Here is a 17,905-nt window from a genome sequence, read left to right as displayed (position 1 = left end):
TTGTATATTTATTATTTTAAGAAAAAGAAAATAAAAAACTTTTATATACTTCACATATACAATATTATGATCGAAAATCTAAACTAAATTGAATAACGCACACAAGAATTTACTGTTCAGTCAATGTGACGTACTTTCACAGATAGGGAGAGACAATGTTAGAACTGCTTTTTATACATAATACAATAAATTAGTCCAAATCACCTTATAATAATGGGACCAGACCCAACCTTTCACTCTTACAATAGACTGATACAAATTCTTTCTTTTTTTTTTTTTTTTTTGGGGTCAAATTCCCAAAAATTTTTGATCCAAATCGTATATCAGAAGTGATTAAAGTGGTTCATCAGGACAGTTTAGTAGTTTGAGCCTTAAGATTTTGTGGGTTCAAATTCTGAATATCTGCGAGTAAAAATTAAAAAATTAAAAAAAAAAGTGGTTCTAATTAATGCCTTTCATTTTCTTACATTAGTGCTCAAATTAGTGGTGTGTTAATTTGTTGTGGTGAGAAGTCTATTGGTAACATTGAGTAAGTGAGATGACCATTGAATTCACATAAATTGTTTTTTTAATGAACGGTTCATATAGGTTATTGTATCAGCCATATTAATTACCATGAATTAATTAGCAACTGACACTCACCAATCCTTAATAATCATCCTTAATTACCCTGAATTATTTAGGATAAACAAATTATACTAAGGTAAGAAGGACTTTTATTTATAAATTTTGGAACCTATACTTTGAGAAAATAAAAAAGTGAGTTAGGCCTATTTTTTTTTTTTAAATAATTGATGACCAAAAAAAGATAATTTTTCTTAATAAATTTTTGGAATAGTTGACTTTATAAGATTAAGATTAGCCAAAAACCCCAAATTTCAAGGTTTACAAACGCAAATTCAAAATTGATTTGGCTCAGAGCTGCAACCGCTGAATAAAACTTCGCTCAGGTAGGTAAAATACACTCCATAAAAGTCCAAATATTCTATTATATATAGGAATAATCACACCGGCCACATGTCAGTTTGATATAATTATATATAAATCTTTATTGTTTAAAAATTTATATTTAATATATTTGATATTTGCTTTGATTTAATAAATAAGTCTCACTATTAATCAAAATTTATCGAATTTGTTTATATTAACAAAAGAAACAAAAAAGTGGATCAAAATTCATATTGGGAAAAATGCAATTTAGGCACTTTTGATATTGCAAACTGTGCAAATTATTCCCCCTATAAAAAAAATAGCAAATTTAACTCCCTGTATTTTTTTAAAATGTAGCAATTTAGCTCATGTTTTTTAAAATTAAGGAATTTACCTCCCTAGACAGGGGGATAGATTGCTTCAATTTAAAAAATACAGGGGGTAAATTGCTATTGTTTTTCATAGGGGGTAATTTGCTTATTTGCAATATTACAGGAGGATAAATTGCATTAAACCAATTTATATTTATCTCCTATTGACTTATTACCGACTTATTATAGGTTAAATAAATCTTTTTATGTTCAAACTATCCCTATACGTCTTCAGACATTAATACAGATGGTGAGGTGTATCTTCACCCTTATAAGAGTGGTTTAGTCGTAAAAATTTTCTTTGACCTGCAATAATCAGAACTTAGTCGTCGAGGGTAAACCTCAATTTTCATTGAGTTTTTCTTTTTGTTAGTATCTATAAAATTGATAAATTTTGAGAGGCCCTATTTATTAGATAGAAGCAAACTTCAATAATACTAAATATAATTTTTCGAATCACAAGGAGTTTACGTATAGTATACTAAACCTCAAGGAAGCCCTTATATATATGCACTTCTTTAAGTATATACATCAATAGAATATAACCAACAAATTGTTGGTTCAGTGATAAACGAATTGAATTTTTCAGTAATTTTTTGTCAGTAAGTAGGGTTTGGACCCCTAGAGTTGTATTTGTTGGAAGAGGTCCAACTCTTTCGTTCCCAGTCCAAGTAAATCTATCTCATTTACAATATGAGATAGTGGTAAAAGAAAATAATAATAATATACTAAATATGTATTGAATATATATAGGTTTAACTGTATTTACTGTCCCGTATATCAGGGTGGGTACAACAAAAACACTGACAATAAATGCAATTAAGTATACATATATTATGTATCAATATAATAATAAAAAAAAAGGATTCTAGCCTATATTTTTTATAATCATCAAACAATAATAAGAGGATGTTGATAATTATATCAAATTTCATAAAATTTCATTGCAATTGATCGATTTTTAAATGATTGTGTCTTTTTAACTCTTTTTTTTTAATTAAAAAACATTGTACCTATTTGAATTCTGAGAGGGTGGAGTAACTTGGATTTGACCCCATTTTCAAGTACGAGACAAAATGGTACACATATTTCATTGATACAAGTTAATATTTGGAACATCACAACCCTAATTCATAAAAATTGGAAGAATTAATTAATCAATCCAAAAAATGACTCATAATTCTTCCCCCGCCGAAACCATTCTACTCAAAGGACTTGGCCCAATCTTCCTCTTCCTCACTGCACTTCTCCTCCTGATGATCTCCATCTCATTCCTCCTCCTCACTTGCATCATCGCTTCTTCCTCCACCACAAACCTCCTCATCAGAACGTCGTCCGTCAGGGATTTTCCCCGGAATATTTTCCTCCCTTCCACGCTCATTCTTGCGCTCTGTGTTCGGATTTGATCATGCACTGCTGCTGCTGGGGCGCCGGTGAAGGCCCTCGATCTCGGGTAGCTGTAGCTCCTCCTGGGAGGGACGACGACGTCGGCCTGAAAAACCTCGATGTAGGAAGAGATTGGTGCACACAGGAAGACACGAGTGAGCGACGTTGCCGTTGCCGTTGCCGCCCTCGTCGACGTGCATTTCCTTAGCTTCCTCGTAGGGTTGGTGTGCTGCGACGGTGTTGAGATTGTTCGGCAGAGGTTGCTGTTCTTTGTGGGAGTTTGAAGTTGTTTTTGGAGGGGTTTCCATGATGTTGCCACCTCTATTGCTCTTTGGTACCAAGGCTTCCTATAATTTACACAAATATTTAACAACATGAACATGAAACAATTACAATAACATCATGGTCTAGATCGTTTATAAGTTATAATTAATAATTGATTTACTAACTATAAATATCAAATATCGATAATTAATCAACATTATTGTTAATAATTGTTATTAATATTGTTAGTAGGATTTGAATTAATAATCTTATACACTCTTCAACTTCGCCAACTAAATCAGGTGTGATTATGCGTGAGATAATGTTGTTGTGGTGGTAAGATGGTTGACAGATTTTATTCATAATTGTGCTTAATTGCCAAATTCAATTCTAACATGATTAAAATTGTACTCAAAGCTATAATTTTTCTCGACTTAATCAACCTAAAGTCGTAGTGGAACACACCAGATGCAATGTACTTTTGATTTAATTAGTATTGCGGGTGTCAATAAAACTCCAGTTGGAGTTAATTAACTTTGACAATTAAGTCCTACAACTTAAAAAAATTGACACATTAAAGACAAAATCCGTCAAAAATTGCAAAATTTACTCTGATGTTTTGGGATGTGTCCATCACATGAGCCCCAAACTCCAGTAAAATTACAATTTGCGATGGATTTTGTTCTTAATGTGTCATTTTTGTGAAATTCCAAGGCTTAAGCCAAATTTGATTCTGACAAGACTAAAATTTCCACATTCATATTATTACGGGACTAATATTACAATTTCTCTTACCAAAAGATGACATATGGTCAACGTAACCCTCTAAACTTTAAGAGAAAAGGGCAACAGGAACCCTGATAAGAGATATTTTATTTTTTTCCAGATGTGACGATGCTATTTTTTTTTAGAGATATTTGTGATATTTCAAGGGAATAAAATACTATTAATTCAAAAAAAATATATATATATGCAAATAATAATAGTAATAAATAAACTCCATCTTATATTGAGAAGAAACTATTATGAACCTATTTCTGTGTTCCTATCTCCAGAAAGTTCTAGAGTTATTTAAAAAGTCATCTAATGGAATCAGACTTTTAAATTCTTTTTTTAATTAACCTGTCATAATGTTGGATTTGTCAATTTTTATAAGGGAAAAGAATGTTAGCTTTGATCCTTTCCGCAAGTCAATTAAAAGTGACATGGGGTTTTGAGTAATTAGACCGAATCAGGTATGTGTCGATGTAATTTACTTAAAATAAAATTAATAAATAAAAATACGACCGTCATGTCATTAATATATATTACATATAAATTGAATTTAATCTAACTCTTATAAGCAATAATAAGTCACAATTTTTTTTTCTATTTTTGTAGTTCAAATTTATTAAATAACCCAAACTATATATAAGAGATCAAAACTTAAGTCAGAGGTAAATTTAATTTATACCAATCTACTATCATAATTTAAAGGGTAAATTACAACAACTTCCCTTAAGATTTGGCATAATTATAAATATTTTTTTATTATTTAAAAAATTATAAATATCCTCTGATATTTGATGAAATTATGTAATTTTTGGTGGAGATATGTAATTGTCGACTATGTCTTATAGTATTTTTTTTAAAAAAAAATAAAAATTTATAAAAAAGATTGAATGAGGTGGATAAAAAAATTCCAAAAATATAAAAAAATTATCCACTAGTCAACGAAAAAGTTAGAAAATTTTAAAAATTAAATAAAATTATAGTTCTTGATCTACAAGGGCATTTTGATTAGTTCATAACAAAAAATAGATGAAAATCGAGACTAACGGAATGGGCTAATTGGTAGGGGAATGTCAAAAATTAGAGGAATTATTGATAATTTTTTAAATATCGAGAAGTATTTGTAATTATGTCAAATTTTAGGAGAGGTCGTTGATTTACCTAATTTAAATATATGTTTAAAAGAATTTGAAATTAACTGTATAATTTTGAAGCCCATACCAAAAGCCAACCTTGTTAACCCCAAAACAAAAGCCCAAGCACCAATACAGATCAGAAATTTCCGGGCCCAAAGTCCCAATAAGTAAGCTTAATTTGCTCTAAAAATAAAGCAATTACATCAATACCCCTTAATACTTCTTATTTTTTGCAAAAATTATAAATATATCCCTTGCGGTCCTAATTATAATTCACATCGACACTTGAGAAAAATCACATTGACACTTTTTTAAAGGGTATATTTATAATTTTATAAATGATAGGGATTGTTTGTGTAATTAAATCTAACTTAAAAAAAATCAATTAAATTTACCATAATATAAATTGATTACCATATGGAAACTGCATGAGTATTGTCAACAACTATTTAATTGAATTGACATCAACTCTGTTCATTAAAAGAGATATTTCGAGTTTATTTAAATTTTTCCACTGCAATCATTGGAATTAATCAAAATAATAAAAAAAATAAAGTAGGGATATTATTAATAATGTGTCTAGTCATACTACACTAAACTACATTCCAAACCAAGAAGAAGAATCCTATGTAGGATTAAGATGTTAGAACATTTAACCCAAATTTTTTGCTCGAAGTTTAATTAATTACTAACACTTTTCAGTATCTTATGGTATTTCGAACATTTTATAAGATATTTTTTAAAATTTAAAAGCTCATGACCCAGTCACCTAAGTCGCGGTGTAGAAATGCAACACGAATGCTTTGGTTGACACATTGACTCTTATGATGTATACGTAAAATTAGTCATTACACCTATAATTTTTCGTATTTTCACAAGAAAATAGCGGCGGGTTGTAATAAGAGGGCACTAAACATGTCTAAACAAACAAATGCGACTATATAATCCTCTAACGATTTATGTCACGCTCCATGCAAACTCGTTTTTCATCAAATTTTACACTTAGAAAAGCATATTGAAAATACAAAAAAAGTGAACTTAGTCAAGCTGAAAACTCAATCATCAAAGCTTAAAATTTGTTGCAACCCTTTTTCTACAAGATTTTCTCACATAGTGTGAGTGTGAGTGTGTGTGTGTGTGTGTGTGAGAGAGAGAGAGAGAGAGAGAGAGAGGTGTTACCTTGTGTGTGAGTTCTTTGGATCTTGCATGAACAAAGGAGAGAGGTGTGTTTGAGTATGAGAGAGAGAGATAGAGAGAGGGAGGGAGTAGAGATGGTCATTGGGGGGTTGAAGGAAGGAAGGAAGAATGGAAGTTTTGTGAGTGAAATATAGGTAGGCAAATATGGGGTTTTTTTGAAATTTTTAAAAGTTTTGATCTCCTTTTTTGTTTAATAGTAAATGCTCCACTTTTGCTTTGGCAGAAATGATTCCAACTGATTGATACACAAAGAAAAAGAGATTCAAACTTCAAAGGTAAAGTAATTAAGTCTTTTTCCCTTTTTTGCTGAAATTACTAATTTGGCCTTCCAAAAATATCCACATCTTAATTTCTATTATTCACTCAAAATCATGAAAATTGCAATTCAATAATAGCAACATCAAAATAAGAGAAAAAGTAGGACAAGAGAGTGAGAGAGATTGAAGTTTGAATAGCATAGGAATATTTGATTAAGAAGGTGTTTGGATATATTTATTTACATAAAATTTTATTTAAAAATATTAATTTTTATTTTTTTAAAAAAATTGAAATTCTTGAATAAAATAAATTTATGGAGCTTATATGTTAGTAAGGCCAAATTTATAATTTATTTTTAAATAAGTTTGGAACTCCTTAATTTTTTTAGCTAAGCTTTTATTTTTTAATCTTATAAGCTCGTTTTTAAAAAAAAATTAAGCCCGCCCAAACACCCTCTGAATGTATATAAGAAAATATTATTTTAAAATAGAGCTCCAACACAATAATGAGAACGCGCCTAATTCCCACTGATTTATTGGGAAAATAACAATTTTCATCCCTTAACTTAAGATCTTTTTACTTTTGGTTCCCTAATTTTTATAAAATAGCATTTTTGGTTCTATTGCACCTTCTCACAAGATATTTAACAAAAAAGGCAGGTGATTAGCACGTATCTGTTAGGACCTTTACACTTTGGTCTCATTGATACGAAATTCTTATTTGATCCCATAACTTTCAAAATATAGCACTTTTGGTTCCATATATTAAACGGCTACGTGGCATTTTTCGTTAAATATCTAATGGAAACATGCTACGGGTCGAAAAGTGCCAATATTTGAAAGTTATGGTACCAAAATTTATAATCTCGTAACCAATGGGATCAAAAGTGAAAAGACCATAAATCACGAGACCAAAAATACTATTTCTCCGACTTACTCATCATTAACTTTTTTTTGCATCTTGCAACTCGCACGATTTCACCCCTCTTAAAAAGACTGGTCAAATATCAATCCTTTACAAACATATACATATTTTACACTCAAAAAATGGAAAGAAAAGTATCTAAACAAAATAATTAAAAAGATAAATAAGCAACACAAATATTAATTTCGACCCATGAAAGAATTTTTAAAATATTAATTCTTAGAGAAGAAATCACTCACTTGTCTCAATATCTAAGGGGAAAAAGAACCAAAAATAAAATAAAATAAATAGTTGTGATATATCATAATAATCACATGGTAATATGTGATGATTATGAGCATGTAAGATTGGTTGGTACAATTCATATGTGCATGTACTAAAAGGCTGCTACATTGCTATTTGCTCGTGCCCTCTGACTTGAATCAATCACTTAGAGGGATGCACCTTTTTGCATGATTTCCTCTATGTCTCCACACCCTCAATCATAATATATACTTCTTCTTTTTCCCAATATTTTATATTAAAGTAATATCTCATTTCATTTTAATATATATATATTTATAGTGTGCCCACATTAAATCCAATCCTGTAATAATGTCACTAACGACTATTGTAAAATTCTAATATTTATAATTAATATTTGTGTGACCACATCAAAGTTAATGATTGTACGTGATGTGATGTGAGGTATGAATTTCGGTTATGTATCAGGTGTCTTTTTGATCTAATTTCAATTTAGAGGACGGATATTCATTAGCTTTGTCAAGTTTTACAATTCTGCGTCAACTACTGATCTAGTTACAGTCAGGCGTTTGAGGACATCAAGTATATCATAAGATCCATTTCGAGTCAATTGCTCGTTAAAATGTAGGATACACAAATATATATTTAGGGTTCTTATTTTTTTTTATTAATTTATAATTTTTCAAAAGACAAAAAATATTCGTGTGGTTAGATTTGACATCAAGAATTGTCAAACTTAATTTATCAAAGGGATAGTTACACGCCCCTCCCTTGAAATTTTGTGTAATTACACTATTCACTGTTATAAGAATAATTTAGTTCGAAAAAAATTATTTAATCCGTAATAAGTCAGTAATTAGTCAATCGAGAATAAATATCAACTTTCATTGAGTTTTTTGTCAATATTAACAAATTAACGAAGAGATTTATTTGTTAGATTGAAACAAACTTCAGGAATATTAGATTTAATTTTTTCAATCATAAAAAATTTACGTATAATTACAACAAACCTAAAAAAGGAAAATTATAACACCCCTCTATCAAAAGAAAAGGGAAGAAAAAAGGCTTATCTAGTAATGGAAGGCATGATGATTAATTTTGTTAAATGGTGTTCAATCAATGATACCAAAAGCAACTCCAAATACCAAAAGACATGATGATTGCGTTTCCTGATTTTGGGATTCTCATTTTTGTAAAAAAAATAATAATACTGGGGAATTTTTATATATTAAAAAAATAATATTTTCTTGTTCTACATCTTGGATTTTGTTATTCGCGTTTAATGACACCCACTTACCTACTTGTGCTCCCTCTCCTTCCTTTTTTAATTTTATCCTTATTGTCATTAATATTTATGTTAATTACAGCTACAAAGTAAGTCCATTATATTTTTTTATTATTTTTCAATTAAAATGCCTAAAAAAAATTAAACCTAAATAAACTCTACCGTCTTAGAATGGCAACGGGCCGGATTTTGGCCAAACTCGGGAACAGTTTGCCCCGATTTTGAACCCACCTTGCCCCGTCAGTAATTGGACACGATATCCACCCCATCCTGCCTCGAACCGCCCTATTCCCAGAATTAGCGGGTTTAACCCGCAAAACTTGATGCTTTTTTTAATTAATTTGTATATTTTTTTTAAAAAAAAAATATTATTATTTGTAAACACCTAATGAATTATCATTATATTAAAATATAATTTAAATTTAATATATAAATATTGTTGGACACAAGTTGAGGTTGGTATAAGACTTTTTCGTGTCTTCAACATTTCGGATTCGAACCCAAGACCTCCAACATCAAGTCCCAATTCCCAAACCCTTGGGCAATTTTTCAGAATACATTACAAATAAAGAAACCTGAAGCTGCTTGCATGCATAAGCTCCTAGGTAGTGTTTTTAACAAAGCAAAATACATTGACATGCAGTTGAGAGTAGCAGTATTTTAACCTTTAAGGCAGCTAGTTTGACCAGTTCTTGGCTGCTCTGTACAACATGAATTTTCAACTTCATGGGTAGCAAATTAAGGAAACTGCCATTTACATAAAAGAGTACATTAGCAACCAACTATCTATACCAACATTTTACACATCTAACACAAATGGAATGGAAATAGATGAAAACTGCAATTCAGTCAGCATCAAAACTAAATTTTCTGAGTCCCAAAACCCGGACGATTAGGGCAAATTGATCAGTCACAGAACCACCGAGAAGTCAAGGTTGTGATCTAGCAACTTGGCTCTAATACCCCAGGGATTGATTAAAAAAACAGAAAAAGGTGGTCGTTGGAGAAACTCGCATGCGATTTGATGATTCAAAAACACTACCCCAAAATAAGGACAAGTTTTCGCACCTGAATCTGTTGGTTCCTTAGTTAGGAGTAGCAGTTGAAGTGATCAGCTGTCAGGTTCACCAGGCCGTTGGCGGCTCCAATTGCCAGAACCAGCTTTACGCTCTCCTCGCTTTCTTTTATTTTTAGGAAAGTGAATCTCGGAGGCTAGGCATGATTTCAGAGTTGACTGCTCTGGAGTTGCAAAGGACTTTGCAGCCGTGTCAGGTTCTAATGCTAAAATGACAGCTTTATTGCTCTCTTCTTCTCCACTATTTTCTGCTTCCTGAGTCTTCTCAGCGGATTGATTATGGCTGTACTTGAAAGTCGACCCCTCTATTTCTGCTGCCTCGTTATGTATAAGTATATTGTCCACAATCTGCAGTGATGACCGAAATTTTTTTCTTTATCAGACTGGTTCTAGTTGACCAATAGGACGGGAAAACACGCTAATAATATCGTATTACATGCAAAGCTGGCTAAAATAGTAGTAACAAAGCATTGCTGGTGTCTTACCTTTTCAGATGAATCTCCGACTTGGGCCTGATGCTGTGTGACGTCAATGGAGGAAAGTAGCCCAACTGTACTTTCAATGATATCAGGGATGGGAATAGCCTCTCCGAAGCTGGAAACTGCACTGTCGGGCATTATGAAATCACCGAGATCGTAGTCTGATATATGCTGAGATGGGGTGAACAGGCCTCCAACCGAGACTGTGTCTCCATTACATGCAGAGAATGTAGGGCTACGCACAGAGCTGGTCTGTACGTCGCCAGCCACAAGTTGGCTCAAGTTCTCGGAGGAAGAAAACTTCCCAGCATTCTTTATCATTACGTCATCAAGTTGAGCTTTCAACTTATGAACCCGATTGTGTACCAACTCAATTTTGCGAAGGATGTGCTCTAGGAAATTATCGTTGTCTTCAGGAAATACAGTCTCGTCATGAACTCCAAACTCATCATGGCTAGTCGTATGTTGATCTGCAGAGGGGTATCAGTTGAAAACAACCTAAGAAACACTAATAAACTACGAAAATAAGCATTGCATTTCTTGAATATATCAATGCAACTAGCATAGAAAGTCAAACATTCCTCATCACCATAACACATGCAGGACTAAGCGCATAGCCAAGGCATATTTCAATCATGGTTTCACCACGATTGATTAATTCCACACAAACCATGAATCTCTTCTGTAGCAATTATGAATGGAATTGTTGCCACAGAGCCAATAATCCTACCCCCTAAAGCCCCCCACAAATGATTTCTCGAAGTAGGAGTAGAATCCATGAACAGGATGCTACTACCAATTGCCAGGCCCTTTTGTACTAAAAGTTACAAGTAACAGTGCAACTTAAGTTCTTAAATCTATAATCGTCCAAACATTACATTTAGTCTGCAGCTGAACACAAAGGCAATTAATACCATAAGTTCTTAAAGTTTGGTTTTCATTTCGTAGCATTCACTCTATAAGTTGGTCGTATGAAACCTAACTGACATAAACCAGGAAGAGGAGGGGCATGAGCCAGGGAGTCGAAAATTTCCAGAAATCAAGAGTAAAGCAACCTAAAGTGTTCCTTAAAACTAAATTAAATCTCAGCATATAACTTATTTGAATAAGTATGAATTACAACCCATAAAAAGATTACTGCTTTAGTATTTTACACGAGAAGCCCAAGTTTGTAATAGTATTTAAACTTGTGCCAATTAATTCACATAAATCCAATTTAAAAATGCACAACTACCACTTTTTGGGTTTAACAACTAAAAGCTTTTTTCCCAATTGATATTCCATCTCCACCAACTTTTCTCACGCATTATATCTTTTTTTAGCTGAGGCCGTAACTAGAAATCAATTAGGTAAAACAAAGCCTATAAATGAATTTGGTGAAACCTTAATGTGTCTTTACCATTCTCACTCCACTCCACTGATCTCCTCTCCCCTCTCCAACAACCACTATCCATCTCTGGTACTTTATTCGTTGTGACTTCCCTTTTTCACATATTTTCATCCTGGGAAAATTACATTTTGGGTCCCTATATAGCCACATATTCTCTTCTGGTCCCTAATGTACGCATGCCATAATTTTGGTCCCTAATCTTTACATTTTTTTACGTTTTTGGTCCAACCGTTAAAAAAGGTATTAAAGTAACGGAGCTGGGCATGTAACATATGGGAAAGGAGGCCAAAACTACACGGTCAAGCCATGAGGAACATGTCCTGGCAGTGTGGAAGAACACGGTCATGTTTCACAACCAAGGGGAGAATTGGCTATGGCTTGACTGTGGATTTAATATTTACTTCTAGGCTCTCATAAATCTCTATGTACACACTCCAATTTGCATCATCCTCATCACTGAACATTCTTTCTTCCTTGTTTTTATCCCCTTGCTCATTTTTTTTGACAGCTGACAAAGATGGAGGTGAAGTGAAGTAAGCATGCATCATTTCTGCTGTGGACTGCTTTGGGTGCATCGCTTTCACAAGACTCGTTCGTTCCTGTCATATCTGCAGCCAACTTTTAGGGTCAGAAAAACTATTACACTCAAGACCCAAATGCACGAAGTTCTCCCCCAGGTTACTCTCTCTCTCTTGCACAGTATCTCACACACTTTTTCACACACACAATCATGCCTTATATGCAGAACCAAGTTTGGTATTTCTATTATATTTCAGCTCGTGGAAGTTTTGAATGTTACAACCCCTGAATCTACAAGCTCAGATCCATTTTTACTTTAAGAGGAAGAAAAGCTTAACAGTTAAGTAATGGAATGGACAGGCCAATTCTCCCCCTGGTTGCGCAACATGAACGTGTAATTTTGGCCTCCTTTCCCGTATGTTACACGGCTGGGCCATTTCATGCAACACGTCCATTTCTCCAACTCCATTAGTTTTAACATCTTTTCTAATGGTGTTACCAAAAACGCAAAAAAAGTGTAAAGATTAGGGATCAAAACCATGGCACGTGAACATTAAAGACCAAAAGCAAATAAGTGCTATATATAGAGACCAAAAATGTAATTTACCCTCTTCATCTCAAATTCCATCATTTTCCTACAACTGGAATCGTGATATAAGCCTATAACTTGCAGGTGGATGTGAGTTCTTTTATATTTTTGTCTCTTTCCTTTGTTACCAAATACAGCAGAAACATCGTACTGTAGTATCTTCCACTTCCATTCCCTCACAGCAACTAACACATCGCCAACAACGCCAGCATTTCATGTACAACAGCCAATGTTCTGATCTTTTTCTTGATTTTTGTCACATGCGGATTAATTATTGTAAAAGATGAATTAGCAATAGTTATAGCTCCTAAACATCACTAACCCCAAGCTTGTTAGTTTGCGATTCATTTGTGCAAGTGGCAACCCGCTGGTGCGAAGTATATGACATAGCATGAAACAGAGAAGATAACATATAGCAAAACAATAAGAAGGGCATCAGCTTAAAGCAAGAATTTTACATCATCTCTAATTTGGATGTTTAAATTGGCTATGAAACTCTTTGAAACCAGTTACTCAAAAAATGAGATGTTTCGTTGAAGCATCATAAATATTAACACCAAACTGGTCATGTATCTTAGATATGTTTCATAACTGCATTTCCAAATAGAAGCTTTCTACAAGCTGCATGATAAGCACAACTCACAGCAAATAGCATTTCTATAGAAGGATGGTATATATAATTTGCTAATAACATTCTTCAGATTAATAACTAATGGAGGACCAACAATTTGTTTAAAAGTTTAGTACATAGAACAATGGAGAAGCGTTAAAAAGGTCACATGAGCGTAAAAGTTATTTGCATATTATGTAAAGGCATTTCTGTGTTTGAAAATGATCTCTTTTTTGCTCAATTGAAGACAAACTTAGAGCAAGTAGAGCCATCCTGCTTCAGAAATGTGTGCTTAATGCATATATCAATCTGGGCGAAAAGAAGCAAGTACACATTATTTATCTTAATACCTTGCATGCAATCAAGGAAAAAAGGAAAACAAACTGATTACCACAATTGTTAGTGCATATTTTAGTAGATGTGTCTGAAAGTCGAATAGCATGATCTTGTTGGGAATAAAAGAAAGAACTGGGGAACTACAAGAAACAAGAGCTAAGAAAATATTTATTTGTGAGATGTAAGAAATAGTTAAAGTATTTGAGACAATACGTCTTGTAATATGATAAATTGTAGTAAATAAGGCAAATTGACTATGATATATGATGCAAGTAAAATAAATAACTGTATAATCAGATGAGCCTAATAACACCATTGTACAGTTCTTATATGTTCCCATGGATGCATTGAATTGGACTAAACCAAAGTTGAAAAACATGTTTTGAGGGCTTTATCGTGTCCCTTAATCTCGGAAAAAAATCCAATGTAGAAACTTATTAGGGAAGAAATATCAATATCTAACAAAGTAAAACAAATCCTTTTTTGCTTAATCAGATTTGGTCCTTTTGTACCAACAATTAAGCAACTTTAGAAATTAAAAGGGTCAAATTACTAAAAGATCATTCAAACTGACTGAAAATTCCTCGAATTAATCAAACTTACTTGACTGAAAGAGGATCTAACTGAATGAAAAACTAATAGCCAAAGCATCATTTTTGCTTCGAAGCATCAAATTCAATCTCAGGGAGAGTTAATCCAAAGTACGAGTAATCTATTCTCTTAGCCTTCAGACAACCTAAAGGTACCAAATAACAAACCTATCCAACATGTAGAAATATATAAACAAAAGAAAAGTTATTGGTGCTTTTAAGCTTTAACGCACCTGAATTGCCAAGGTTATCCCATGTAGGAACTCCATCTAGATCAGATCTCTTATTTTCTGCAATGAGTGACATCAATTTGATATTTGCTCTTTCATAGAAATAGAAATTAAAAGAACACAATAGGTAAATGATATAGCATTAAGAAAGAAACCAAACCACGTTCAGAGAAGAGAATATGATTTGCGATATATGAAGCAACATCAGTTGTATCTTCAACTCTCTTTCTTCTCCTCCTCTTCATGGGCCTTTTCCTCTGACTTTGATGTATAAATGGCAGCGTCTTCGAGCCAGATTGTTCCGCTGTTATTTGGTTAAATACCGTATTTTTCCTGCGGTCATTTACTGCAATCTCTTTGGCATATTTTGATGCTTGTGACTCTAATTCCTTTATTCTTAATTCTGTCCATTTGCATCGCCACATCAGAGGATGTATGAAGTTTCTCCAGTGAGTAGTCAATTTTTTCTTTCTGAAAGAAGTATGAATGAGTCAATTGAAATATAATAAGGTTCTGCTATCTGTAGCATAAGAAAATTCTGAATCAATTTTGACCAAGCTGTAAAAAAATGCTCCATGTCAAGGCAGTTATACTACTTTTGTGTAATTGTTCGTGTACTAAGATTCAGAATACAGGCAGAACCAAGGAATCCAATCGGTTTACTTGCATCATCTTCCCACGACATTTTATGAATTATATACTTGATTAAGACAATGGTTTGTTGTTGAAGGCATACTGAGCCATGTTTAGACTGTAGCATCTGTAAGCAGTATAAGCTGAAGAAACAAACAGCTAACCTCTGAAAAAATGGTGAACTTTAAGATGTCTCTCTTTCTCTCTCTCTCTCTCTTAAGTATTTGCCCACATGATTACTGGAAACTAATAATGTCACAAAACTGTGCTTTTGCCAGTGCAATACTTGAATGTGAAAATTTAAATATGATTACACTAAAAATATGCACAGTGATTGAGAAGAAGAATGATATAGTAATATTATAACATGATTTGTTCTGTAAAGCCATGTTGATATTAATATTAATGCTAGCACTGCCACTGCCTTTAAGGCAGCTAATGAGTAAACTTCAGCTTCTATTCAAATCAGGATCACTATGCCCTGAAACTTTAGCTCTAATATCATCATAGTGACAGACTCCTTGGGTTTCTCAATAGTCAATACTTGTAGTTATATCTAATTTCTGAAATTCTGGAAATGAAAACACAAACAAACAGGCTTAGAATTAGCTACAAGTCTGTCCATTTATCAAATGTAAATCTCAAAGCAATAAAATGGCCAATCAAGAAACCAGCTATAAAAATTCCATGTATTTGGTGCCTTTCAAACCTGATGCTAAATGAAAAGGCACATATGCAGAGAGAACATGAGCATTGGGAACCACAGACAGATAACAATAAGCAATGTATGAAAATATTGGCACAATAGAAAATTTGTTCAGTGTTCCTTTTTTATTTTGTATGCCAGAACCATGAATTTTTGCTTGATTTTAACCTAACTCTCAAATAGAATTATGTATTCTTATTAATGGTAAACTAACAAGAATATTTGGTTCTAGACAAAAGTACACAAGAGTTTTGAGCTTTTATGTATGTGGAGAAAATATGGGCTTGCGCTTGTTTGTTTCTTGGACAGACTTGCAAAGAATACATTTACTCCGCAAGTGATTCAAATTAATGCTCAGAAGATGTGGACTTTTCTGTTTCACTAAAATAGGTTGAGAACATATAGAGCATGTCTTCTCCACATGTGTAAGTGCCGAAAATGTTCTATGTAAATCTTCTCAACTGCCAAGTGATTTCTCGTTTTCACCAACATGAGAACACAAATGCATTAAATGAGTACCTGGCAGTAACGACCCATACTAAATCATATGAAAGACAGGCCTAAAGTGTACAAAAGTATTTTCTCTGGAAGCAAACAAGATAATACATACAAGTGAAAGAACCCAAACCTTATTGGAAATACGCTGCCAAATCCATCAAATGGAGGGGCCAAATCATTATCACCGAAAAACTGAGATTCAACTTCAGCATCACTTAATCCAGAAATATTTTCATTTCCAGAAGTTGTGTTGGCAAATGAGCTTGAATTTTCAGTGGCATCAGGGTCTTCTTTTGCCTCCACCCTGATGTCCCTGCTTCGTGAAAATTCCAGTACGTCAACAGAAACATCCTGTGCACCCCTGAAAGGTTCAATTCCTTCATTCAACATATCCTCTGGTTGATAGATGCTTTTGTACTTTTCTGTTCAGAACATTCCCATGAAATATTCTGTCGACATTTTGACCAGCTTCAAAATATTGGCCGACTTAATCAGTCTTAGCAGATAGTTTGACTGGGGACATGTGACCCATCTACAAATTCAGCTTATTCTTTGCACCCATCCTCCATAATATAGATCCTCACGGTAATCAATAACTAGATATTGATCCAAGCCCAGATGTTAGGTACACAGTCAGTCTAAGAATCATGAAGTGTACAAAATAAGTGTGATACAAGAGTTTAAAAAATTTCATAATATCTGAGCCAGTTCACAGGAGAATCAGACACAAAAAGGTTGCAATTATTTGAAACACAAAACATGAAATAGTGATTCGATACTTGTTAAATGTTTGACACCCTGCTAGAACAAAAAAGTGAGCTTGACAAAAGTTATATGATAAATAAACTAGATAATGCTATTCCTTCTGCTCAACATTTCCATTAATGGCATTTTCTCCTATTCATTTTCACAGTTTCCATTTACAATCCCAACACTCTAAATTCTTTTGAGCTACCATCTCCCATAACTGACTTGACCATAGGACAGATTAGGACATATTTGTGCTAGAGGAACTCCTAGGCCCGCTTATGGCTTCATTATGTTTTTAAATTAGGCCCACACTCACGACTTCACAAATAGCACGGACTTCCAACTTCAGACTCTCCCCATACTCAATGATCCACACTCGTACTGAAAAAATTACCACACTACAAAACGCTTACCATAGTAGCTTATATGGGCAAATCACATTTCCTCTAGCTAAACCCAAAACATAAACCATGCCAATTATCCAACTCAAGCTCAGAAAACAAACACATGGAAAGCATACAACACCAATCACCCCTTATTCCCTTCTCTCCTCATGCCCAACACACATGAAACTGAAAGCAAATGCTCCACCAAAGCACTCCACTTAAGAAAAACCAGCTCGTATCTCAGAACCAACACCCCCCAAATTGACATGCAAAAGTTCTCAAATCCAAGAAAGAAAACAAGAACCACATAATTCAACCAAACAGGAGCCAAACCAAAACACATGACATG

The 17,905-nt window shown here is 33.3% G+C and overlaps 2 protein-coding genes across 2 annotated transcripts in view; both read right to left on the bottom strand.

Moving 5' to 3' along the window:
- On the bottom strand, window positions 2,340-6,190 carry LOC105158798. Its single transcript, XM_011075670.2, has 2 exons — window positions 6,038-6,190; window positions 2,340-3,034 (listed from the first exon to the last, which is right to left on the bottom strand). Exons 1-2 carry the CDS (start codon window positions 6,064-6,066, stop codon window positions 2,476-2,478), a joined length of 588 nt encoding a protein of 195 aa, XP_011073972.1. The 5' UTR covers window positions 6,067-6,190; the 3' UTR covers window positions 2,340-2,475.
- The window catches only part of LOC105158797, an 8,872-nt gene continuing 355 nt past the window's right edge, over window positions 9,389-17,905 (bottom strand). The window contains exons 2-7 of the mRNA XM_011075669.2: window positions 16,551-17,016; window positions 14,744-15,054; window positions 14,587-14,643; window positions 10,326-10,789; window positions 9,834-10,188; window positions 9,389-9,512 (exon numbers count right to left, since the gene is read on the bottom strand). Coding sequence (XP_011073971.1) covers window positions 9,877-10,188; window positions 10,326-10,789; window positions 14,587-14,643; window positions 14,744-15,054; window positions 16,551-16,810 — 1,404 coding nt within the window. The 5' untranslated portion in view covers window positions 16,811-17,016 and the 3' untranslated portion in view covers window positions 9,389-9,512; window positions 9,834-9,876. The remainder of the gene's footprint in view (window positions 9,513-9,833; window positions 10,189-10,325; window positions 10,790-14,586; window positions 14,644-14,743; window positions 15,055-16,550; window positions 17,017-17,905) is intronic.

The sequence above is a fragment of the Sesamum indicum genome, linkage group LG3 (assembly GCF_000512975.1).
Source record: "Sesamum indicum cultivar Zhongzhi No. 13 linkage group LG3, S_indicum_v1.0, whole genome shotgun sequence".
Taxonomy (NCBI): Eukaryota; Viridiplantae; Streptophyta; class Magnoliopsida; order Lamiales; family Pedaliaceae; genus Sesamum; species Sesamum indicum.
This window is presented reverse-complemented; position numbering and strand designations above follow the sequence as displayed.

Excerpts from the sequence above, each read along its gene's own strand:
- LOC105158798 (XM_011075670.2), bottom strand. The coding sequence starts at position 6,066 with ATGCAAGATCCAAAGAACTCACACACAAG. Across the intron at positions 3,035-6,037 it reads CCAAAGAACTCACACACAAG|GAAGCCTTGGTACCAAAGAG; the intron begins GTAACACCTCTC and ends TGTAAATTATAG.